At 44.8% G+C, this 24,756-nt stretch overlaps 2 protein-coding genes across 4 annotated transcripts in view; one reads left to right on the top strand and one right to left on the bottom strand.

The window, feature by feature from the left end:
- The window catches only part of myo18ab (myosin XVIIIAb), a 103,502-nt gene extending 101,651 nt beyond the window's left edge, over window positions 1–1,851 (top strand). For all 3 annotated transcript variants that reach the window (XM_031573617.2, XM_031573616.2, XM_031573615.2), the window contains 2 exons: window positions 1–576; window positions 1,801–1,851. The exon at window positions 1–576 is cut by the window's left edge and continues 905 nt beyond it. In XM_031573617.2, coding sequence (XP_031429477.1) covers window positions 1–560 — 560 coding nt within the window. In that variant the 3' untranslated portion in view covers window positions 561–576; window positions 1,801–1,851. The remainder of the gene's footprint in view (window positions 577–1,800) is intronic.
- Window positions 1,852–11,667: 9,816 nt separating this feature from the next.
- pipox (pipecolic acid oxidase) lies at window positions 11,668–24,469 on the bottom strand. The gene is made up of 8 exons (XM_012824055.3): window positions 23,720–24,469; window positions 23,244–23,392; window positions 19,975–20,188; window positions 17,321–17,503; window positions 16,052–16,204; window positions 14,943–15,092; window positions 13,911–13,986; window positions 11,668–12,080 (listed from the first exon to the last, which is right to left on the bottom strand). Exons 1-8 carry the CDS (start codon window positions 23,825–23,827, stop codon window positions 11,950–11,952), a joined length of 1,164 nt encoding a protein of 387 aa, XP_012679509.1. The 5' UTR covers window positions 23,828–24,469; the 3' UTR covers window positions 11,668–11,949.
- Between the last annotated feature and the right edge of the window lie 287 nt (window positions 24,470–24,756).

Raw genomic sequence — 24,756 nt, 5'->3', positions numbered from 1 at the left:
CAGAGGCCGAAGGCAGCAAGAAGGACCAGGACGAGGACGGTGGCAGTGGTGGAAGGAAGAGCAGCTTGCGGCGCTCTGCCTCGGCCATGGACGTGAGGCCATCCAGCAGCCTGAGCACACGCAGCAGTCGCAGCAGTCGCAGCCGCAGCAGCAGCAAGAAGTCAAAGAAGAAGAAGAAGAGGAGGAGCCACAGCAGCGAGTCCGACAGCTCAGACTCGGACGGCGACCGCCGCAAGAAGAGCTCCAAGAAGAAGGCCAAGAAGGCCAAGAAGAAGTCTAAGAGGGCCTCCTCCTCCTCCTCTTCTTCGTCGTCCTCATCCAGCTCGGAGTCCAGCTCAGAGTCCAACTCCAGCTCTGGAGCGTCCACCATTTCCTACCGCAGCACCAACAGCATCAAGAAGGCCCCCAACAGCAAACCGGCATCAGGCTCTGAGGAGGAGAGAGACCCTCAGGGCTCTGCTGAAGGGGCACCATCTCCCAACAAGAAGGACATGAAGAAGAGGAAGAAGAAAGTGGACAACGTGATGATGAAGTATCTTTATCGAGCCGACAGTGACTAGAGCGAGGCGCCAGCCAGTAGGTGTTGCCTGGCGTGCAGTGAGGAATGCAAAAAGCATGGAGTGACACTAACAACCCTCCCAGAAAACTAAGAAAAAAAAATTAGCCGTAGAAAAATGACACCTTTTATGCGCAGCTTCACACAAGCTCAGAGTCTAATACTGTAATTCATCCTTCAAAAGGTAGACGCATTTCATCGGAGTGAACTAATCAAATGACACACCGAAAATTGTGTTTCGTTTTCTTTCACAGCGCTGGTACTTTCTTTTATCTTTGGTCCTTTGTGTGCATGAATGTGCATAATAACTTTGCACAGAATTGGTGTCTCCTATAATTTGGACAAGACATTTAGAGTAATTAATTTTGGGCTTTTATTTATATAAATAGGTCTCTGAATCAGTGTGCGTGGACACGGCAATCGCTAAAATGTCTGAGTGATTTATTGTCCAAAAGCACCAGCCAAAAGAACTGGAGCTCTACTCCGCCATAGATTGTCCCTACAGCCTTTATTTCAGACATAATTAAAACAGACCATTGATTTACACAAGTAGCAAGTAGCATTTTTTTCCCCCTTTCTTTTAAGATTCCGAAATCGACAGCAATTAACCTGCAGTTTGCATTGTGTGGGCGGTTAAAGATTAGATAAGTCTCTGTAACCCATAGTTGCTCTTTGTAGAGGGTTGTACCCAGACGCAGCCATTAGCGAAGCCCTGGCATGCATCAGACCCGATCTGTTTGCTCCCCAATAATTAGAGCAAACAACATTTCATTTATATGTTAATTAAGCTGATAAGGTTACGGGTATGACGAAATAGGCTCTAGAAAAACAGACATTAAAATGTATTATTTAAGCCGGGGGTTTCGGGATTTTTTTGACGGTGATTGAACTGCGCTGTGCAAACTCTGCATGTTTTAGCTCGAGGGGGCCTCTCTCAGAGGGAAAAGTTCGGTCGGCGATGAAAACTCATTATGCATGTCTGAGTGTGAGTGGGCAAAGAATTTAAGATGTCATGTCTCTGTGTCGCGTTCTGAGGACGTCATGTGATTCGCTGGCATGACACTCGTCTGGCGGGTGTCTAACATCACTGGGTGAACACTTGCGTATGTTAACGTGTGTATTAATTGTGAGCCACATAATAACCGAATACACTATGCATGTGTGTTACTGTCTGACTTCTGGCTGTTATTATAATGACATTTTTGTTCCTCCCTGTCTCTGTCTGTCTCTGTTTCTCGGTCCAGCCCTCCTTCAAGACGGCGCTTCTGCTTTGATCGATCTGATGAAGAGGAGGAGGAAGAAGAAAAGGAAGAGGGTGGTGCGTCTCGACGTTCCTACCGCTCCCGATACACACGCAGCTACCTGAACGACAGCGACAGCGAGGGCAAGGCCTCAGAGACGACAGCATAGCAGAACTCTCTCTCTCTCTCATACACACACATACACACACACATACACACATATACACACATATACACACACACACACACACACACACACACACACACACACACACACACACACTCACATATTTGCTTATTGAAAAAGACTTTTTGCCTCTCAGTGTTGGCCCACAGCTTCACTATACTCACCAACACCAGTTCCAGAACCTTCTCCTGTCTCTTGTAACAGCATGACATAGAGACAGGGGCACAGTATGACTCACCTGTGTTACTCTCAACCCCACTAAATGACCCTCTACTGTACTTCACATCAGACTGGAAAACAAAACAACAGTGACAAACTTGTTAGTAATCAGTTACATTGATGTTACTAGCTCCTGGCTTGTACATAGCGTGGTAAGCTTTAAAAGCATTAAAATGCTGCGACTGAGGATTCACGGCTTTGTCCGTGTTTTGTTTTTTTCACGCTTTCTCTCTGCCTTCAGCTGCTTTGCCACCCTCTCCTTTGTATTCTTGTCCTCCTCCTTGTCTTCGTCTTCCTCCTCTTCTCTCACATAAGCCCAGTGGCTCTGATGATTGTTGCCCTGATGCCCCTGTGCCCAGCTCATACCGTTCAGTAACCCCCCCCCTCTATGCCTTCCTGCTCCGGCCACACCAGGCTCTCTGTTGCTCACCTCCATCCCGGCCATTACTGAGCCAAAGACGCATAATAATCAAGCCAACGAGAAACGGGAGACATTTTTTTTGCTGCATCATTAAGAGTTAACAACAGAAAGTAATGGGGCGAAAAAAACAGACAGAGAGAGAGAGGCAGACATTGAAAGAGAGAGAGGAAACAAGCACCAAGAAAGGCCTTTGTAGTAAGAGACTGTGCATAGACTGAGATAGGGCTTCTTTACTTTGGCTCCCCAGAGAGGGCGAGTGAGGGAAGGAGAAGTGCCGTCGATTTAAGTGCATCTCCCCCGCAGCTGCTTTCTCTCCCAGCTGAGTCTCTGCGCTTGCTCACTGAACTGTTGAGCTCTCCTCTCTCAGACGCCGCTCCCTCATATTACGGGTGGAGGGCATGGGGGGGAGAAGGGAGGGAGAGATACTGTGTTTGGTTTTTTTTTACTTCATTGAGGGGGAGGGACATAATAAGACCATAGAACTAGCAGTTTGTTTAACGAAAGTGCAGTGCCGCTATTGATTTGCCGCCTCAACTATATGTTGATGTATGTTTGAGAGAAAAAAAAGAAAACAAACAAAAAAAAAAAAAAAAAACAAGGACAAGAAAGAACCGACTGCCTTCCCAGTGTGGAAATTCGTTTTGACGCTCTTAAGCTCACTCCACAAAATGCCTGGTTTTAGTTTTTGCTTGAACTCACTAAAGTACTCACAGTCGTGTTTGTGGTTAGTCTCTGGCTCAGCTTCAGATTTTGTGTTTCTCTTGTTGTTCCGATTCTTTTCTTTCCCGCATAGTTAAACAGCCCTCTGTGGCTTTCCAAAGGGAATGTACTTGACATTGGGTACGGTGCTGTGCGGCAATGGTTTTCTCTTTAACTCTCTTAACTCGTCGCTGCACTGCAGTGGTGAAATACTGGACAACCGATGGCTCTGGAAACATCTCTTGGAACAGGACGAAGTGGAGCAGATTTAAGTGGATGCTTGTTAGAGAACATGTACTGTGAAATCCTCTCTTGAGCCTCCGAAGAAGAATATTGTCAGTGGAAGATCCATCAGTATTCTGGCCTTACCCTATGACTATAAGAGAAGAGGTGCACTTTTAACCTGGACAAACGGGCTCCTCTGGTTTGAATGGTTGCCTATATTGTATTCTTTTGCTTGATGCCATAGTATTTATGAACTAGCATTGACGAGTTGAGCACCTGCCAAAATGCATATGGTTTCTGCACAGAATATAGCAGTGGGGTGTATGGATTTACTTGCTACTTTGTTTTTGAAGGGAGATTGTGATTGTATTTTACATGGTTCGGTAGATGTCCGCACAGTTTTATGACTTAATCCTATTTTCTATGCAGTTGATTAAGTTGAAAGGTGAGTGTTTTTATCTTCTGGGTTTCATCGAATTTGTTCATTAAACCACAAAAAAAAAGACATGCAGACATAACATTGCTGGCTGTACACATTAATATAAATATATATAAATATCTGTATGATTCATTTTAGCTTCCAAAATAGTTCATGTTTATTTTCTTTATTGAACAAATGACCACTTGTTATAAGTAATAATTTTGCATTACAATTTAATATATTGTAAATAAATGATGGTGATTGTTTTAGAATGTCTGGTTTGGCTCATTTTTTTTTTAAAGTCTGTTTTTAAATATACAAATCAGATGAATAGATTACATTTTCTGTTTGCATGCTCATCTAGGAAAAGGATCTCTTCATTGCATCATAAAGTGAGCAACCCTTGACCCTTAATAAATATTTTGTTTTATTTTTCCTTCAGTGGTCATCCATGTAATGCAAAACTTACATTCACTGGGTTACTGTTAACATTGGGGTGTCAAACTGTTCTCTTTATGACGAGAGTCCAACTATTTTAAGTTCAACTGATTATTTTGGAACAACGGACAACCAACTACTGAGCCCAACAACCGAACTGCACAAAACTTAATTTGAGATTGTTTACACCTCCAGTCTCAATGTTCTTTTTGAAACCACACGTTTTTAAGCTCAAATGCCTCTAACTAGTAGTAGTGTTCTTGAAGAACCTTGAAACGGATTTCAACCAAATGATCAATATTTAATCTTAGTGTTTTTAGTAGGTAGTGCTTTTATTCTAAATGCTTCAGTGAGGATTTACTGCCTATTGAAGTTTGGCTTCTGGCTCTGACAACACCCCCTACAGTGTTGATCAATGAAGTTATCAAATAAGAGTCGCTTCTTTGAAATGTTGCAAAAGCAAGAGAAAAATCATGACAATTCCGCTGCCAAACTGAACTGTTATAGAAGTGGCTGAACATTATTGGCAAGCTCATTTTCATGTAGGCTTTCTTAGCTAGATATGTAATAATTGAAAGGATTAACTTCATGCCAAAACTGCATACAACACAGCATACAAATCACTTGTGTAAGTTTAGCTAATTAAGGGTGATGAAGAAAGATGAGTTTTAAAGTGTGATTATTGCCCTCTAATTGTTGCATTAGCCGGGCAGAAAATTACAAATCAGACAAACATAGAAAAAAAGGGAAACAACATTTTTGCTATTGGTTTTTGTTTAACCTTACTTTTCCGTGTGAAAATTCCTGCTTTACGTCAATTAGAGCTGATACAGATCTCCATTACTGTGCTGTACGGTACATTTATCCAGCAGCAGAGAGAAAGTAAGTTCATATAGAAATAGAAAAGCCTATATCCTCATATCTCATATCCTTCTGGCTATGAAACACCAGGCCACCCTTGCTAAGAGTCCAGCACTCGTGAGAAGGACTGGGTGAGTTTGGTTTAAGGAGTCCAAATTCTATGTAGATATTTTTTTAAACAGAATCAACACCAGCCAACTTGTAGTTGTTTTACCAACAGATGAATGCTTGCACCCTGTTACACAGACTAGAGTATCTGTGAGACACTTGAGCAGAGCATGTTAAAATGCAAATAAATGCTGGATGATTTAAATCGGTCTTAATGGCTTGAATTAATAGGTCATAAACATCTCCTCAATCATTAGGAAGATAATTTGCTAGGAGCATAACAGCTGGCTATCATTACTCAAAATTTTGTGTCAAAATGAATATTGATTGCTGTTGAAAGACCATCAATTTAACAAATAAACAATGACGCATCGCATTTCATATCGTATCACTGACATAGTAGATGGAGAAAATGTGGAGACGTGGGTAAATACTGGGATGTGTGTAACTGGAGGAAAATGATTCAAACCACTACATTAGTGATGCTGATTACCATCTGCCTGGGCCCATCACATCACATGTTCTGTGGTTTGACCCTGCCAGGACTATATTGCATACGCACACACACACACATGCACATGCACAGATACAGTGGCCCTTTCATGAGAACAGACCAGAGTAAGCAACAGAGAGGCCAGACAGTCCACGCAGTGATGAGTGCATATGGGCACAGCAGAAGCTCCATCTGCTAGTGTGGATTGAAACTGAGGAAAGCACAGTCTGTGGTCCCACGAAAGATGGGGTCTCCAGGTCAAGTGCTGCTCCATCAGGACTGCCTGAACATGTTGTGACGTGGGGAGGGGTTGGGGCTCACCGAGAGAGAGGGGGACTGTGGCTGCCTACCCGAAACCATACCAAACTCCCATGGAGAAGGTGAGCCGAACAGAATGTGTCAAACGCAAAACACGCATGAGAGGGAACTGCTAACAGGACGCCATTGAACAATATAGCCCAGCCCATTCTATAGAGAAACCAGTGCCCTATTACATAAGGACCATGCCTAGCAGAAATGTCAGTGCCAGCCAGCACATAAAAAAATGAACTGCAATATGTACTATGATCCTCCTGGGATTTCCAATCCACAGTGTTCCAAAGTATCAGGCTCTCTCTCGGGTCCCGGGTGGAGTCTGATACCCCTGCTGAAGTTTGTTAGAATCTCTTCTCCTGTGTGCTGCAGTGAGTAAGTGTGTAAGTGAGCCGCAGTGCAGTATCATCACAAAATGGCACCCCGACTGAATACATCCCTTCATTCCATCTCACTACACACAGTCAGTTTTCCCTGGCTGCCAAACAGAGCCTTCTCCTCCCCACCATCTACCCACCTCTTCCCACTTCACCTTCACCGCTGGTTGACTGACGCTCTTGGAATTGTAATGTCTCCTGATCAAAAGGGAGATATTATATGCGTGGGCGGACAGTAGCGTGTCAGTTGGGTTCGGCAGAGCCGGGGTTTTGCCGTGCGACGGGCCGGCCTTTCTGAAGGAGGCTGGAGGATAAGCGAGGGAGGTAGAGAGTGAGCGAGAGAAGTGTTGCCTCTCTTCCCCTGGAGATGAGGTGACAAGCAGAGGCTGTAAAATCATTTGATGCCTTCGGCTCTCTCCCGGCAACAGAGCCACCAGGCTCATTACACTTCCAAATGCCGCTGCCACAGCCACAGCCGCAGTCACCGCCTCACCTCGGCTTCCCCAGGCGCTCTCGCATGACAGTCTGTCTTGTTCTCGTCTGATTCGCACTGGCTGCTGGCGACCTCTGAGCCGTGCCGTGGACACAGCCGCCGCATCCCTGTCTGCCTTTTGGGGAGTGTCCGGAGACTGCTGCAGATGCATGCTGGGAAATTTTGCAATGTCGAGCTCTAAGAATAGAAGAGTTGTAGTGTGAGGTGGTAGCGTTTCTGTGAGATATTTGATCCTGATGCTTCCATTTTGTCATCTGTATATGGAAATCAGTCATAGATTTGGCCCATTGGCACAGGCATTCTTTAGATACCGAGTAATTGCTCATTCAGTACATATTCAGACATATGAAGTGGCCTGTCACCAGTGTATGAAGATTAGTAACAAGATAAGTATCTTTCCTTTACAGAGTCTATGTAATAAAAATATGAATTAATCCACTTATCAGTATCTATTCACAGTCTAATACCTCTGACAATTTTGGCAAAACATCAGCTCAGCACAAGATTTTCCAACTGTAATTACAAGCTGGAGTCCCGAGTATTGCTGTGCAGTGTACCATTAATTGGGTAGCGCATGGAGGATGCCTGTCCTCTCACCTTATTGACCTTTGAACCTGTCAGCCTCATACCCTCTGCCCCCCAATCCCTGGTGTGTTCACAACTTCGCACAGAGGTAGAGTCGGAGCCGGTTGCTTCGCCAGGCCGACCTCCCCTGGGACCTCATTCATCAGCGGGGTTAGCCTTGGACTGCCAGACACGATCTGAATGAGTAGGAATAAACCTTCATTAAGGGGGGTCACTGGGGGTCGAGTCCACGCCCTCAGAGACGGTACCGGTGATATGTTGTGGGGTCAATTGAATAGGTTAGCTTTCCAGACCCCTTTTGATTAGGTGTAGTGAGGTCACTTGTGTTCAGCCCATGAATAAAAACATGTTCAGTACTCACCTCACGTGGGACATTATGTCCAACCCTTAGTTTCTCAGTCTCAATATTAGCACTGTTGCATTGGACAGATAGGGTATCCTTGGCAAGCATGCTTTGCAATCAGGAACTGTCAACTGTACCGTAAATATGCGAAATAAGCAGAAAAGTTTGTCCACAAAATGGAAATGGGTTATCACTGCTGCTGGGCATTGGATTTTTATTCATGTGCAGCACTCTAAACATAATTACAGAAACAAGCAAATTAGCTTCACAGCGCAGAGATTATGAAAGCCTGTTTAATTACAATGTGGATCGGCATTCAAAGAGCTGCTCCAAAACATCCAGGCCTCTCTCACTCTCCCAAGCACTCTCCGGCTCATTCAATACATTTCAGCCTGATGGATGGCCAAGGAAGCATACTTTCTGAATGAAGACTTCAGAAGCATACTTCTCTGTGCCGACCCAGAGATAACAAAAGACATAATATCCTTGAGGAAAACCCTGTCTACTCTGCTGCAATGCATGAAAGCTGAAAACTACTTTTCCTCAAGGTTATGATCAGATCAAAGGGGCCTGGTGGGTGAAGAAAGCCTCTCGCTCTATAAAACAGGAGAGGCCTTCAAAAAAAATAAAGGAAAATGATGACATACTCTTTAAGGAAATTCAGGCACGACCAGGCAACAGCAGCACCTTATCTTCCTGCCACACAGGCAATGAGCTCACAAATCCTCTCTCTCCTGTGCAGTGCCCATTGGTAAGCCCTTGCCAACACATGCACACATGCTCGCTTCATCGCTCACTATTCCATTAGCTAAGGCACTTAATGGAGGGGAGAGAGAGAGGGGGGGAAAGAGTTTTATAAAGCTCCAGTTGTCATAGCTACTGGTTATGTACTTTTCTTTCGCTGGTCGATAGGTGTGGTGTTTTTTTGACCAACAAAGCAGTGAAAGAACTGAGACATGCTTGAGAGATATGGACAGTGCACTGTGGAAAGTAGTAAACTAAACACTCCACATGTTGTGGAGTCTTAACTTGATTTATTTACTTATTTTTGCTGCTTCAACATTTTGCAGCTGAAGTATGGATTTACATACATTGTCTGTGCAATTTGCATTTTGGGGAATAACATAATGATGGCCAACAATTAATTTCCAAGATCCTGTGCTGAGTTCAGTCAATAACCCAGCGACTATTCTCCACCTCTACTCTCAGCTTTCTCTTAGATAACTCGATATCCCTGTGTGACCAAAGTGAATCACTCACTGATCCATCCCCATGTTCCAAGTGTCTATCCAGTGTATAGTGTCTATACATTTCAATAATTTAAAGACAAACACTTTTGCACTTGAGGGAGCATTTGAGTCAGTGGAAGACCAGTGAGTAACTGTTGTCTTTAAGTAAATCATGAACTCTATTAAAGGCAAATAACCTCCACTGTAATCTCTTTACCAATGCCCTTACCAAGCAATTCAATTGATGTCTTCTACAGAGACTCATTGACCTGGCCTTTCAGTATGCTTCACAGTTGTTACAGGATTTGACATGCTTACAAACAATACTGTGTTGCTGTCTGAAATGGTTTCATGTACAGTATGTACTGTCATCTGAGACAGTGCTAAATGCTTTGTAAAGTGCTCAATCTCTGCCAAAATGAACATCACTTTGAGACCACCTCAACACTGACTTGTATCCTGACACTGGTATCCTGGTTCTGTTTGAGTGTAGTGAGTGCATAGTGTATTTAAATAATCTCAATGAGGCTCCCATTGGACTTCTGCTAGGAAAGATATCTGCATGCTTCAGGTTGTTCTAAGCATCCGTCATGCCTTGTTGTAGTATATCATTTCGCAGCATGGAGTATTCATAGCAAGCATGTCTTAACCAAACAGATGATTACTGATGATTATTTCATTAGTTTAATCCTATCCATCTTGTAATAACTTAAAATTTCTCCTTATAAACCTGAGCTCCATTCTAGCTTGAAGGGCCCACAATATGATACGACTACTAGCTACATTTAGGAGGAGATGGACCATCATTTTCACTCCCCACGTCTCACAATTGCACTGTAATTTCCTGAATTTAAAATATGGTATTGTGGTTCTTCCTCGATTACATCTTTGGCAGATTATCTCCGTGGGGCCAATCCTAAATCCTTTTTTGAACAGAGCTGGAGGGTGAGCCTTTCATAGGAAGCCATGGTGATAAGGGGACGTGCCTGGAAACCACAGCGGCACTCCACCTGCTGTACCCCAACATGTCCTCTTCCAACCGGCGCCAAGTTGTGCCAACGCTTAGCTGGAATGTTAACACCACACAGGCCTCCTCCAGACCCTTTCTTTTCTAAGGAGAAATATTTGCTTTTGCATGTTTAATGTCGCTTTAATTCGGCCATTAATACTTTCCTTCCCCCTAAGGCTGAGCCCCACTTGCAGCCCAAGAGGATGAATCGCTCCGACTGTACCCCCACCAACATCACCCCACCACCTCCCTCGTTCCCCGAGTCACGCAGTATAATTTTCCCATTCTCGCTGATGGAGACGCCACTCGTCCACTGTAACAGCCTGCATGATTAGTGATTAACATGTTTACTGAAGGGGGGTGACGTGGAGGCGCAAACAGCATGCAGCAGCACACAAGCTTGAGAGAATACAACAGTGGCAGTACACAGACAAATGCCGCTACACCCGATTACTTTTTAACAATGCTTTTTATTTTCACCAGCGCCCCCCCCCCCCCCCCCGGCTAGGAAGCAATATATAAAAATTACACAGAGCACACTTTAAGTTGAAATGCCTTTGTCACAGATGACTGGGCTCACAATCATAGGATATGGATACGTACATACACCAGTTGAGCCGCCTGATGGGCTCCTTTGCACGGAGAAAAGCTAAGACATGACTCAGAGGCTAATATGGCAGCTTCAATCTCCTCTTGGCATGAGAGAGACTGTTGATGAACATTAAAGCGTATTGATTAATTCTTGCATCTTACAATTATGAGTCCTTGCCACCATTTTTTGTGCCCGTCTGTACCCTTTGTGCATTTTGCACAAATATCGTTTCATTGATTATCAATTATTATTATACGGCTCTTCAGAATGTTCCAAAAAGTTCCGTTGATTTGAATGGGCCATCCCAACGTTCGCCGGTGAATATTTCCTGATATATTCGAAAAGATATTGACCGCTGTCATTGGCAACGGGTTTTTTTGCTTCTAATTCACATCTTTCATATCATTCCGCAAGTAGTCCGGTCATTTAACGTAACAGACTCATTGTAATTTGAAGTCAGCAAGTAATGGGTTGCTACGCAACACCTGAAACTTAAAAGTTCTATTTGCTTGAAGAACTATTTATTTCTTAGCGGAAATCACGAAACGGCAACTAAATCATTAAAAAGAGGTATTTTGGAGGAATGTCTTCTATGGTTTTTGGCAAGTAACCGTATAATAAGCGGGATAATGTATTGTCCGTCGGTCATTATCCAAAAATAAATCCCTTCAGGATGAAACAACTCCGCTGCGCGTCGGGGTGCTGTTCGCCCCGTCGGGATTTATTTTTGGATAATGACCTCCGGACAATACATTATCCCTTACATATTCGTCAATTCAATGTCATTGATTTCATTACAGTTCATTTCCACAATAGTTAAACATAGCCCCATTGTTGTAATTAACGGGATCTAATTTAGTATCAGTGCTTATTATCAGAACACACAGAGGAAAACGTCACTGTTAAAGCAACTATTCCCAATTGTGAAAGAATTTGGTATATTTCTATAGTGGTTTTCACTGTTTGATTCCGGTGTGACGTTTTAAAGAGGTCTTCATGATGATTGATGTTTCAGGTTTGAAATTTTGATGACGTTTGTCTCTCCTGTTGGATTCTTGAAATCTGATATTTGATGGATTCTTGACATCTGATATTTGATGCACCTAGGTCACAGCAGTGGCACTCCAGAGGGCAGTCGTCCTACAGTGCGGACTTTGAGTGGGCCTGGAAGCGGCTGATCTTGAATGGAGCGAGGTCGTGGGAGGGCACCTGCTCCGTGCTCAGCTCATACAGGATCTTGCCGATGACGGGGCCAAACTTAAAGCCATGACCTGAAAGTGAGGTGACATGCAGTGGAGAGTTAGGAGGCCCAAAATGTCACATGCCTGCAATGCAGTGATTGTATGAAATATAGTGAAATATAGACCTTTTACTCAACAGACTTGTTAAAGTGCTTACAATGCTTAACTCTTATGAGTTCAGACTCTGAACAAAAGGTTGAGTAAAAGGTCTATATTCAGAGTAATATCTTAAAGGACTCTTAACTGGATTACACGTAACATTCATTTGACAAAGATCCAGAGCCCACATTTTTTTTGTGTAAACTGCAGCCACGTTCCTTTTTTGGGGGGGGCTGGGGGGTGGCCACAAACATCTAAAAATAGCCACTCCCACGGCCTGAGTCAGAGTGTCCAGTCAGGGCAGACAGAGCACGCTAAAGAGGAACGCACCCCGGACCGCAGGGGCTGTCACTGGACATTTACTTCCATTGCCCGGGCCCACCACTAAAGCACAGTCAGCTTGGCTCAGCACTCTGACATTTGGACATGTGTGATGGAAGGGATCTCATCAGCTGGCCGGCCCAATCCGTGAGTTACCATAGAAACAAATGAGATCTTAAAAAAATAAAACAGATTAGAAAAGAAAAGCTTTTTTTATCTTAAAAGCTGGCTCTGAAGTACAACTGAGGCAGAAAAGGGGAACTCTCCTAAACTTTCTTTCCCCAGGCGCCTAGTGTCTCCTCCACCCAGTTGCCCACCCTATGCGGGCCAGTGACTGGGCCCATACATCAGTAGAGGGCAGGGCAAATAGAGCACCATGGGGTAAACCACTGGCATCATGGTAAACAATGAGAGGAACCGCTCGGGAAAGGTTAATAGTGACAAATCCTCAGTTCTATGGGGCTCCTAATGCATTATTAAGGCAGAAGAATAAATGCCATAAATCATTAACTCTCTCCGCTGCCACAGCAGTCAGGCCGGTGGCTACAGCTCCAAGGCACAGCCACAATGCCTGCCATCGCGTCCCGCGAAAAAAGTGCCTCTTTAGCATCAAACAATGCTTTGCATGATGAATGGCTCATCCAACTGCAGAGCTGGGGAGCCAGCATGGTGGCAGAATTAGCGGATGTTGTCTGTGTCTGTGTCTGTGTCTGTGTCTGTGTCTGTGTCTGTGTCTGTGTCTGTGTCTGTGTCTGTGTCTGTGTCTGTGTCTGTGTCTGTGTCTGTGTCTGTGTCTGTGTCTGTGTCTGTGTCTGTGTCTGTGTCTGTGTCTGTGTCTGTGTCTGTGTCTGTGTCTGTGTCTGTGTCTGTGTCTGTGTCTGTGTCTGTGTCTGTGTGTGTGTGGGTGGGTGGGTGTGTGTGTGTTTCCCTCAATGCCACTATCGGGCCACATCACCCGGCTCTTTGCTGGTCACTCGAAGTGATTAAAAGGAGAAATTAATTAGGGAACGTAATGAGCTCCGGGAGGACAATCGGAGCGGATGAAACAAATGCCATGAGGAGCCCGTGGCCCAGGAGGGAGGGTCCGAGCCTCACAGGAGCCCAGGCACAGCCTTTAATTAGACCATAAAAGGGTTCACACTAGAGGGCCGAATTCCATGTCTCTCACTGCTGCCTGTGGCATGTGTGTGTGTGTGGTGTGTGTGTGGGTGTGTGGTGTGTGTGTGTGTGTGTGTGTGTGTGTGTGTCGGGGGGGGGGGGTGCTCATTAAAAGTTCAGACAGCTCTTTAAAGAGGTTTTGTGTGTGTGTGTGTATGTGAGAGAGAGTGTGTGTGTGTGTGTGTGTGTTTTTGGATGCTGTGGGTTTGCCACAGTATGTTGGTGATCTGTAGGGCGTATAAAAAAAAGAGCCAAGTTGCCATCATGAACGGCCGGACTGACCTGAGAATCCAGCACCGATCACAATGTTGCTGTAAGTCGGATGCCGATCCAAGACAAAGTCTGTGTCAGGAGTTATCTGTGGACAGAAAGAGAATGACATTATATGAAACATATTACAGAAAGACAATAGGGAGGGGATTTGGGCCTGAGAGAGATAGAGAGATTGATTGATAGATAGATAGATAGAGAGAGAGAGAGAAAGAAAGAAAGAGAGAGAGAGAAGACAGACACTCTGTTAGCTGCCAGACCACCCTCAGATTTAAGTTTCATTCTTGACAGTATGAAATATGATTCACATTTGGAACTAAAGCTCAGTTGGCAAAGAGGCTCTGGGTTGACCTCGGTTGCTCTGCTTGGGTAACTCTTAATAAAGTGTGCAGGTAATAGAGGATGACACATGAGCCCTCTGGTGATTCTTTTGTTACTGTTCAAGAACACCGTAGGCACTAAGACTGTCTGACATTGGCACTCATAATATAATCTTTGTGTGTACCTCCACCATTTTTGCCTTGAGAGTAAAGCATGGCTTATCTGCCATCCTTCAGCTTTTTATTTGAAAGACAAAACTAAAGTTGAAATTGTTCCTTGTGGTTTTTTCAACTTGGCCTTGGTGCCGAGCAGACAATCTCTGCTACGTGTCCTGAGAGCCACCCAAGCAGTTACGCATTCTCTGTTTCGAAACTCGTTTAGGTTGAAAGCTTAGCTGCCACTCAGCCCGTGCTGGTCCTTGATAGAGATAAAGGCATTACTCACGGAATGTTCCACACTCTTCACCATCCAGCAAGGTAATCAATCAAAGAAAGAACCACCAGCATAAAACATTGTGTTCTATGTGCTTCGATGTTACCCTTTGGCCGATTCCAAAAAGAACAATCTTTTTGGTAAGCCATTCCAAAAAAGAACACTCTTTATGGTAAGCCATAAAAGACAGTTTGGAAACAGTTTTCATCTCTCTGTATGTCAATAAAGATAAGAGCATGAGGAGGGGTGTGAGACCCGGGTCGCCGTGGCGATGGGTTACCCATGACTCACGGTATAGAGGCAGCTCTCCACCACAGCGGGCACGGGCACCAGGCCGGGCATACAGCGGGTAATGTAGCGCTTCAAGATCTCGATGTCGTCCTGGTTCGTCTGTCTGTCTCTCCCATCTGGGTCCGTGTCCTTGCCAATGTGGTAGCACACCTGTAAGAGGAGGGAAGGAGACGCACATGAACACAGGCTGGTTTCAGAGCTCTGGCTTCTGCACAGTTCCAGCCTACTCAAGGTCCAAACATCAAACATGCACACCTGCCGTTTGGGTTTATTACATCTTCATGCTCATTTCTCAGTGTTAGTACGACTGCATTAATAGGTCTGAAATAGAATTCCTTTAGAATTTCCTTCAAATTCTGGACTGTCGGAGTTACTTTCGTTGAACTATATTAACTGCTGCTGGACGAGTTTATTCAAGAAGAAACACAAACAGTTTTGTGCACCACCACTCAACCCCCCCCCCCCCCCCCACACACACACACACACAACCACACACACCCACACACCTCAAGAGTATGATAACAGTCATGTAATTGGGAATGTGCTGCATTTGCTTGGCGGCACTAATTTGTGGCGTGCTTTTTAGAAGCAGCATCAGAGGCATTCGGCAGGGTGGGAGCAAGAGGGGAGAGGAGGGGAGAGGAGGGGAGAGGAGGGGAGAGGAGAGGAGGGTTTCTGGTAACTGATCTAGGGATAATGACTTAATGTGGCACCACCATCTGTCCCCTCCACCGCATACATGTTGTGTGCAATTTGTCAGAAAACTCCCGCTGCCTCACCCACTCACGGAAAAAAACGCCCTGATCAAATACGGGTGTGCTGAAAAACAAACTGTCGAAACTGGCCGCCAACGACAGCAACCACAACAACGACAACAAAAACAACAACTGGGTAAAGAAAATAAACGGTCCGTGATTTTTTAGTTTTCAGAGGCGCACTTAAGAGTAGCACTTAATCTCTTCGCTTGAGTCAGCAAGGAGGAGAGAAAACTTAAAGCTTTTTTTTCAGTGGCGTCAGACGCACAGAAAGAAATACACATGAATCATTCTCTCATTTCGCAAATGGAGCCACAGTCACACAGCCTCCTTCTCTGCCAATCACAAGCTCACCTTCATCAGTCCTGGGTACTCGTTAGACGGCAGGCCGTAGATGTGGTGCTCCGACTCCAGCGACTCCACCTGGACGAAGCAGGGGAAGCGGTTGCGGATGTCGTACGAGCCCGGAACCTTCTCCTGCCAGTAGCACACGTTTAACTTCGTCACCTGTGTCAAAAAAAGGAGGACAAGGAGGAGCAAGAGGAGAAACAGATAGAGATCTCTCAGCAAGGCGCATGGCAGATCTTCTTCTCCCACTATAGGCAGGGATTTCCCCTATGATACCAGCTTTGTTTAACCAGTCCCAAAGCAAATTACAGAAGTAGCCTTCCTCCTGCAGCTTTTACGATAAACTTTTAATTGAATGACTACATACACACTAAGTGCAACTCTTCTATTTGAAAAGTTAATAAAAGTTACTGAGCCGGATAGAGAAATCCTATATTGCTGCTTTTAGGGTAAAGTTTTAATTGAATGAAGACACATAAGGACTCTGTGCAAATCATACCTTTGGAAAGGCAATAAAAGGGACTGACTTTCGAAGAGAAGTCCTTTGCGTTGCTAAAGTTTATAATTGAATGAAGACATACACTCCTGCTGCAGATTGTATCTTTGGCAGGGTATAAAGGAGGCCCGTCTTGTGTAATAAGCTAACAGGGGGGTGGTTGAGTTGGCAGATGAACTGGCTTGTGAGCTCATCTCCCTCACGCTTCCGTGAGCTCATGCACGACTGCCCAGCTCAGAAGCATTGCTGAATAATGCAGTTTCCAATTCCACCTTACGATTCCACCGCATAAATAACACCAAATAACTCTCTGCCCCCCGCATCAGCTGTGTGACCTGAGGAAGATGGTCTCAACCCTGCAAACCGACAGGCTGAAAATGAACCCCAAGGAGACGGAGGAGGAGGTACCCTTCTTGGTTCTTTGTTCATACTGTGCCATTTCCTTTGTAGCAATTCTGATTTATGATGATGACCTCAAATTAATCCAAATCAAAGGTTTAATAAAATAGTCACCTACAGAGGTCAATGTAACGAGTCATTACTAATAACTATTAGATAAACAAGAGGGTCAAAACATACAGTTTTTCAGTTCTGTAGAAAATAACATGAAATCAAAGGTCTGATTCTATTCTATTATTGGGTTTGCTGAGTGTGTGTGTGTGTGTGTGTGTGTGTGTGTGTGTGTGTGTGTGTGTGTGTGTGTGTGTGTGTGTGCAAGTACCAAATCTAACTGAAAGAGAGTGAGGCCATGTGTTGTGGAGATTGTGTTCTGGCTGTACCTGCAGTGGAAGCTCCAGGCCGGTGTGCGAGAGCAGAGTGTTCGCCCACGGCCCCGCCGTTATCACCAGCTTCTTGGCCTGGTACGCCCCGGAGGCTGTCGTCACCGTGACAACTGGGCCAGGCGTGATGCCAATCACTTTTTCCCCATCTTTAATGACCCCGCCGTGTGACTTAAACAGCCTCTGATGAAGGGCGAACAGGTAGAGAGGAAAACAATAAAACCATAAAGTATAAATAAATGACAAACATAACCGTGTCAATAGGTTGCCAAGTTTATATTTAACTAAGATAAGAGGTGAAGAAATCATGATACCAGAGGCGCTTTGAACAAGAATCAACGCTAACACATGGAATACACTCCATTTGAGTATGTACCCAATCTTGAAGTGACAGTGAGTGTATTGGCATTACAGTACATTGAGTTACAAGGTAGGTACAAGATTACACCATTACTCATGAGCTCATTGTCTGTTCTGAAGAGAGAGCTGCTGTACAGTTTAGAAGCTGAGTAGTGAGGTCAGATGAGGGTAGATTTCAGACGAACAGACCCCGACGCGTGGCGCATTCTGCTTGTTATACGGTTACTTGCCAAAACAATTGAACACCTTGCTTATAATGAAGTATAGGGTACAGAGTCCTACAGGTCACATAGATACATACACACAGTGATCCTGCAAGTGATGTTAAGGTTCAAAGTTTGAGACTGGGCCACTGTTAATGTACTGTTCAGAAGGTTGTGAATGTGTAAAGGGTTACACCTATCTAATTAAGAGGCCATGGTATGGGTCTTGCCTTGGGAGATCCAACACCCAACCTATTACATAAAGAGGAAAAACATATTAACTCCTATATAACTCCTGACATGTTAAATTACTTTACCTAAACCGCCTTATAACTGATGTGGAATAATAGTTAAGGAGGAATCGAGGTCACAAATGGAGCATTCTGAAGCAGTCATTACCACGACTAATTGCTAGATCTGATGCATGTTTGATCTGGAGACAAAAAGGGGTAAAAAAAAAAAGGACAAATCAAAGCACTAAAGGCCACTGAATTCAAAAGATCTCCAACCTGGAAAAAACACTCAGACAGGCATAGAGCCCAATTATTTTTCCCTGATATTATCCAACCCCCTGAAAAAAAGAAACAAAAAGATTTTACATGCCCATGAACTAGCTATATTTATTACTATAAATCACTTTTGAACAACCCCACTGAATCCAGCAAGCAGCCCACAGTTCAGTGTCAGACCCAGTATCCGAATACACCACATGTAACAATCCTCTATGGTCACACTACAAAAAAAAAACGTTATACTTGCATGCCCTGACTTGGGTAAGGGAAGCTATTTTTATAATTTTCTTCATATCCGCTGAAGAGTCAGGTCTGTCACAGATAACTGAATGGAGAGGAAAATGTGGGGAGGTCATGTAAACATGTTCTTCATATCATCCCAGTTTAGGGAGGAGACAATTCTACAGGTGACTGCTATATGTGTCTGTATGTGTATTGACTCAGGTATTATATACATGCGTTTTTGTGCAGCTACAAGGATTTGTGTGTGTGTGTGTGTGTGTGTGTGTGTGTGTGTGTGCTTTGTGAGGTATGAAAACAATGTGTGTCTACTGTGTGTATGACTATGTGATGAGTGTGGTACACAGGAGTGTTTGTGTGTGTGTGTGTGTGTGTGTGTGTGTGTGTGTGTGTGTGTGTGTGTGTGCGTGTGTGTGCGTGTGCGTGTGCGTGTGAGTGTGTTTGAGCATATGAAATAGCTGTGAAGTCTGAGTTTTAATGCTATGTGGGGGGAGGTGGGGGAAGTCAGGGAAGCCGATGTGTGTCTGTGTCTGATTCCCCATATGCACCAGCACTGAGTGGGAGTTCACAGGGACTGGCTCACATTCCACACAGACACACAGACACACACACACACACGCACACACACACACACGCACCGAGAGACAGATTGCTTGTCTGCACATTGCCTTACTGTTTTTGTTGTGTTAAAAAAAATCTGTACTTTCTACAAATCACTAAAAGACAATAGTTACCAACAGTTACGGTGCAAACCCATGACACCGTTACGAGCGACGCGATATTCTAATCCCATGCATTTCAACGGGAGCCAATCCATTGTGACGTAGACCACCGTTTTGGGCGATGCGACCGATAAAAGTTGGAAAATGTTGAATCCTATGCAAATGAGGAGCGATTTTTCCCGGCAACGGCCAATCAGATTGTTTGGTGTCGTCTCTGACGATTTGAAAATGCTATTTCCACACGCTACAACACGCCCACTCAAAGCGATGGAAGCGTATCGCGTCGCTGTCATGGGTTTGCAACCGTTACAGTGATATATAGTCCCTATATACTGATTCATGTAGAGACATGTGTCATGTGTTGGACAAATACTTTTACTGTGTAGTATAAAATATCCATGGAGGGCTCATCTTAGCCCAGAGTGGACTTCAACTACAGAGTTTAGGAGTAAGATGCATGAAATGACCATGGACCAGAATACCCAGAAACAGTTGAGGAGAATCTAGGGGCCATAGCTCAAAAGTTAAATAAATAGTGCTGTCGGGCATACCTAAAGCGCTACAGTTCTATACTGTGCATACGAATGTACAGTGATAGCACTGTGAGTTGTCCTCACCCGAATGGCTACAAGGGCTTTGTCCGCGTACAGCACCCCTGCGGTGGTGTCCACCAGTGCTCCATCCCCGCTGGACAGATTGAAGTTGGGGATGTGCTGGCTGAACTCCTCCCTCTTCAGCACCACGATGGGGACCTTGTTCCGCTGCAGGGTGTCCTTGACGATCGGAAACCCCCGACCGTTCTCTGGTCCCAACAAGAGAAGGCCCGTGCGCCTGCATTTTACAAACATAAAGAACAGGGCAGTTGGACGTTAGCCTGGCTTCACCCGCCTGTACCTCTCAGCTTAGTTTTCACTGGGATCATAGTCTGGAAATGCCCTTTACCAGGACGAATCTCTGGGCCATTCTGAGGGACCCACCAATCAGCGACCAGTGGCAGTGGCTAAGTGTGATGATATTGGAATGAAGCGTCTGTTTGAAATGTGGTTACAAATAGCGGCAGTGCTAGAGCTAGACGAAGCAAACAGTAGTAGCACCGCTAGCAAACATCGGAGAATTGAAGCCGGAGCCAGAAGAATGTGTAAAATTATTTAACAAGGGCAAAGACATTGTTGCCTTGCTGCCAACGGGTTTGGGAAAAGCCTAATATATATTAGTTTGCACTGTTAGTGGCAAAGTAGGAAGTATAGCAATCCCATAGTGGTCAACTGGTTGAAGGCTGGTCCAGTGGTTTCAAAATTAACATGAGGTCTACGCCCATTGGACCTGGACCCCAATGACTGCAAACAATCCCCAATGAAGTCTGGCCAGACCCTATTCACAAAGTGAATTTGGGTCTGTTTATACCAGGCTAGGGGAGGTACATATTCAAATCAAATCTGGGCATTGCAGAAGCTTCATGTGACCTTTTCCCTTTTTGGCCAGGGACAAGACTGCAGGGGGTGATGCATTGATTGGCCTGTAAAGGGCAAGCTCAAAACCAGCCCCGGCTCACAAGCTGGCGTCCACGTTCCATAAATCAGAGCAGTGGCCTGGTGCGGCAGGATTGGAGCGGCGTGGCGTGGCGCGGAGCTGTTCCAGGGGTGTGTGAAGTTATCGGTCCCTGGTCAAAAAGTTCTGGAACACAGGCGGTAATTCAGCAGGGCCCTGTGATGGATGGCTGCGCTGCCCTGTGTGAACAGTGTTTTCGGAGGGCTGCGCCGCCATCTGCCACCAGCCTTGATGCATGGGCACCACCAGCTAAAGGGCCCCAACAATTTATCAGGGAATTTTATGACTGTTTCCAACTGTGCGTGTGTGTATGAGTTAGTAGGAATATTGCTTGTGCTTGTGCTTGTGTTGTGTGTGTGTGTGTGTGTGTATCCATGCATCGACAAAAATGTGTTTGTGTATATAAATGCAAACATCCAATGCACATGTATGCAGGCATATATATAAGTACAAGCACATCACTGTGTGTGGGTGTTTGTGTGTGTGTGTGTGTGCGAATGTGTTGGTTGATGATGAAACACTGAGAGGGAGGAGGGTGTTAATATGATGCATTGTGCAGCAGTGGCCATGACACCCTGTAGCACAGGCTGTCCAACTAGTAGAACGGGTTGAAAGATGTTTTGGGTAGTGTGTGTGTGTGTGTGTGTGTGTGTGTGTGTGTGTGTGTGTGTGTGTGTGTCTGTCCAACTAGTTGAACGGGTTGAAAGATGTTTTGGGTAGTGTGTGTGTGTGTGTGTGTGTGTGTGTGTGTGTGTGTGTGTATATCCATGCATCGACAAAAATGTGTTTGTGTATATGAATGCAAACATCCAATGCACATGTATGCAGGCATATATATAAGTACAAGCACATCACTGTGTGTGGGTGTTTGTGTGTGTGTGTGTGCGAACGTGTTGGTTGATGATGAAACACTGAGAGGGAGGGGGGTGTTAATATGATGCATTGTGCAGCAGTGGCCATGACACCCTGTAGCACAGGCTGTCCAACTAGTTGAACGGGTTGAAAGATGTTTTGGGTAGTGTGTGTGTGTGTGTGTGTGTGTGTGTGTGTGTGTGTGTGTTTGTTCCCGGGAAGAGATTCCTCGTGCTGTGGGATTTGGTGGTTATCGTCCAGATGATCACCAGGGGACTGTTCTCCAGGTGGGTGGCGGGAAGCTGCGAGGTGAGGTGCCACATTGCTCAAAGAGACTCACGCGTCTCTCACAGGGTTTGCGCTTCACAAAACTCAAGGGCACAGGTGGCCTTGGACTGAGGACCCATCACTCACCGGGCAAAGATGAGAGAAAGAGACAAAGACAGAGAGAGAGAGAATGCAAGAAAGAGAGACATTGAGAAACAGAGCGAGAGAAAGACAACACAAGTCTGTGACTGTGGAGCAACCACACATATGACACTTGGAATGGATCATGCAGCTGGGCTCATAATGAGAATGTCAAAGAGAGTGATCCAGAGGGGATTCTATAATGCAGACTCGAGTGTTGACTAATGATTGATTTTTGATTGGTGAAATACATCCTGTATCGGATTTGGGGAAACATTTCTATCTCCCAATGTAGATGGACACCTAATGTACAATGCTGCTTTTGCTCACTGTCCTGAATTATCTGGAAAAGTACGCTCCAAAGGGTAAATGAGATATCATGAGGAGCCTGTAGGTCTAAGGTGAGGCCACTTGCATGACTATTCTGTAGTTAAACTGTATGTATCTCTCTCCAGAGTCCTTGCACCTGGTGTTTGGCCTTCAGTGTCTGGCTGTGTAAGATTGAGATATCTGTGTGCTGGTTGGTTTTACTATTTCCTTATATGGTTTGTTTCCGAACTTGTGCCTACTGTATACAACTAATGGTTGTTTGATTTACGTGTCTTTAACAGTATAACTGTCCACTGTATCCACATCTTGGTGTCAGAGACACACAGACACTATTATCTCAACCTGATCATCCGAGAAGGTTTCGACTTAGCATTATGTAGGACATCTAGTAACTTTCACAGTTACTCTGTATATAGTTCTGTTTCATCCTAATCAATAAACTTCTGGATTCAAGATTCTCCCAGAGTCATTGGCTGTCAAGTCTCCTGTTAGACAGTTACTCATCTTTATTTTCAGTATAATCAGATTAGAAAGACACCAAACACCAACACCAACACCAAAATCCAACACAATCACTGGGTTCTCAAAGCATTGACGTGAAAAAAATCGCTGAATTTTTATTAAAAACACAAGACTGAATTCAGTAACGGAGTAAAAAGTAGCACAAACTATTTTCAGCCAACACAAACGTGTAGTTGGAGCCGCAGAGCTGTCTTATCCAGCGAATCAGACGAAGCCTCGCACCCACCTGTATAGCTTCACATCTGCTTCTCTCTCCAGCTCAGCCCACAGGGTGTAGCATTCCTCCATCATCCGGACGTAGAAGTCCTGTTCATACGCCTTCCGTATGATCCGTGTCTGGCCATGGGAGCTTCCACGAGAGTGTGGCAGGACAAACTGAAACATGTGGGGAGAAATTACTCTGTTTCCATTTTATGCCTATTTCTTGACTATAATCGCTGTTCATTATATTTTTTGTTTGGGACGATCGCTATGTGACAAATTATCACATATCTACACACGTCTGCAACAATGTCTTTTACCTCAACATTGTGCATCGCGTGCTAGAATATAATTTGAAGTACAACCAACTTTTAAATATATCTTTGATAGGCGTTGTCGAGTCAACACTCGCCAAATGTCTAGTATATAGGTCAGAAGTAGGCCTACTGCTATTTCCTATTATTGGGGTACTATATGGAAGGTTACGTGGGGGATACTGACCTGCTCGAGAAGAAGCGTTTTTTTGTTATTCTTCGCGAGGTAGTATGCGGTACAGGACCCCTGGATCCCGGCTCCAATTACAATGCAATCGTATATCTGCGAAGACATGTTTCGTACAACTTAGCCACAATCACACTAACGGACAGAGTGAACTAAAGTTGTCAGACGAGCAGCAGGAAATTCCAATATATCCCTGCGAGCGGGCGGAGAACAGGTGTGACGACCCCGCCTCTTCTGGTGGCTGGGAGAGTTACTTGTCTTTGTATTACAGATGCCCCGCAGGTGTGGCCAGCTCGTTCGTTATTGGGAACACCTGGGTCTGCTACTATAAGAGCACCGCCCACGGATTTCATGGGAGATTCAGAGAGAGAGAGATCGCGTGGAAGCCTTGCTCCCTACTGCTCGTCTTGCGCAATGCTCATCGCTCCGTACCTACTGAGATACAACATTCCATCTACTGCCCTAGCATGCATACATACACGACAACCTTACTGATTCACTGACTGCCCCATCTCACCGTAGTCTGGCCTGGTAATATAACCCTAGCTGCTAAATAAAATTATACTGTTTGTCGTTAAATCCTGTGTGACTCTCTGTTATTTGGCATGCCTGTGAGCCGGGCATGACACAGGGGACAAAGGCTGAAGTGGGGAAAGCAATGACAGAGTGCCAGTGGCGTAACGTAGTAACGACGGTCCCAGGTGCAAGATATTATTAGAATATGCATTTCCTGAAGGAAATACCAGTGCATGAAATGCAAAAGTTAAGAAAGAAAGAGTGACTAAGAGTGAAAGAAGAAACGAAAGAAGAGTGAACAAGCGGATAAAGAAAGTAAAGAGAGAGTGAAGAGGGAAAATACTGAAAGAAGGACAGAAAATGGAGAGAAGAAGAGAGATGGAGTGTGAGGGAGAATGGAGGACTTTAAAGTCAAAGAAGGCTGACAAAAAAGTAGAAAAAAAGAGGAGGAATTGATGGACAAAGTAATTGAAAGAGGAAATGAAAGAAGAGTGAACGGGAGAGAGAATTAATCTGCCTAT

Source organism: Clupea harengus, chromosome 9 (assembly GCF_900700415.2).
Source record: "Clupea harengus chromosome 9, Ch_v2.0.2, whole genome shotgun sequence".
In the NCBI taxonomy this organism is placed as follows: Eukaryota; Metazoa; Chordata; class Actinopteri; order Clupeiformes; family Clupeidae; genus Clupea; species Clupea harengus.
The sequence above is the reverse complement of the archived record's forward strand: the minus strand, read 5'-3'. Positions and strand labels throughout refer to the sequence as shown.

Excerpts from the sequence above, each read along its gene's own strand:
- pipox (XM_012824055.3), bottom strand. The coding sequence starts at position 23,827 with ATGTCTTCGCAGATATACGATTGCATTGTAATTGGAGCCGGGATCCAG. Across the intron at positions 17,504-19,974 it reads AAGCCCTTGTAGCCATTCGG|AGGCTGTTTAAGTCACACGG; the intron begins GTGAGGACAACT and ends GCCCTTCATCAG. Across the intron at positions 13,987-14,942 it reads TGGAGAGCTGCCTCTATACC|ATAACTCCTGACACAGACTT; the intron begins GTGAGTCATGGG and ends TTCTGTCCACAG.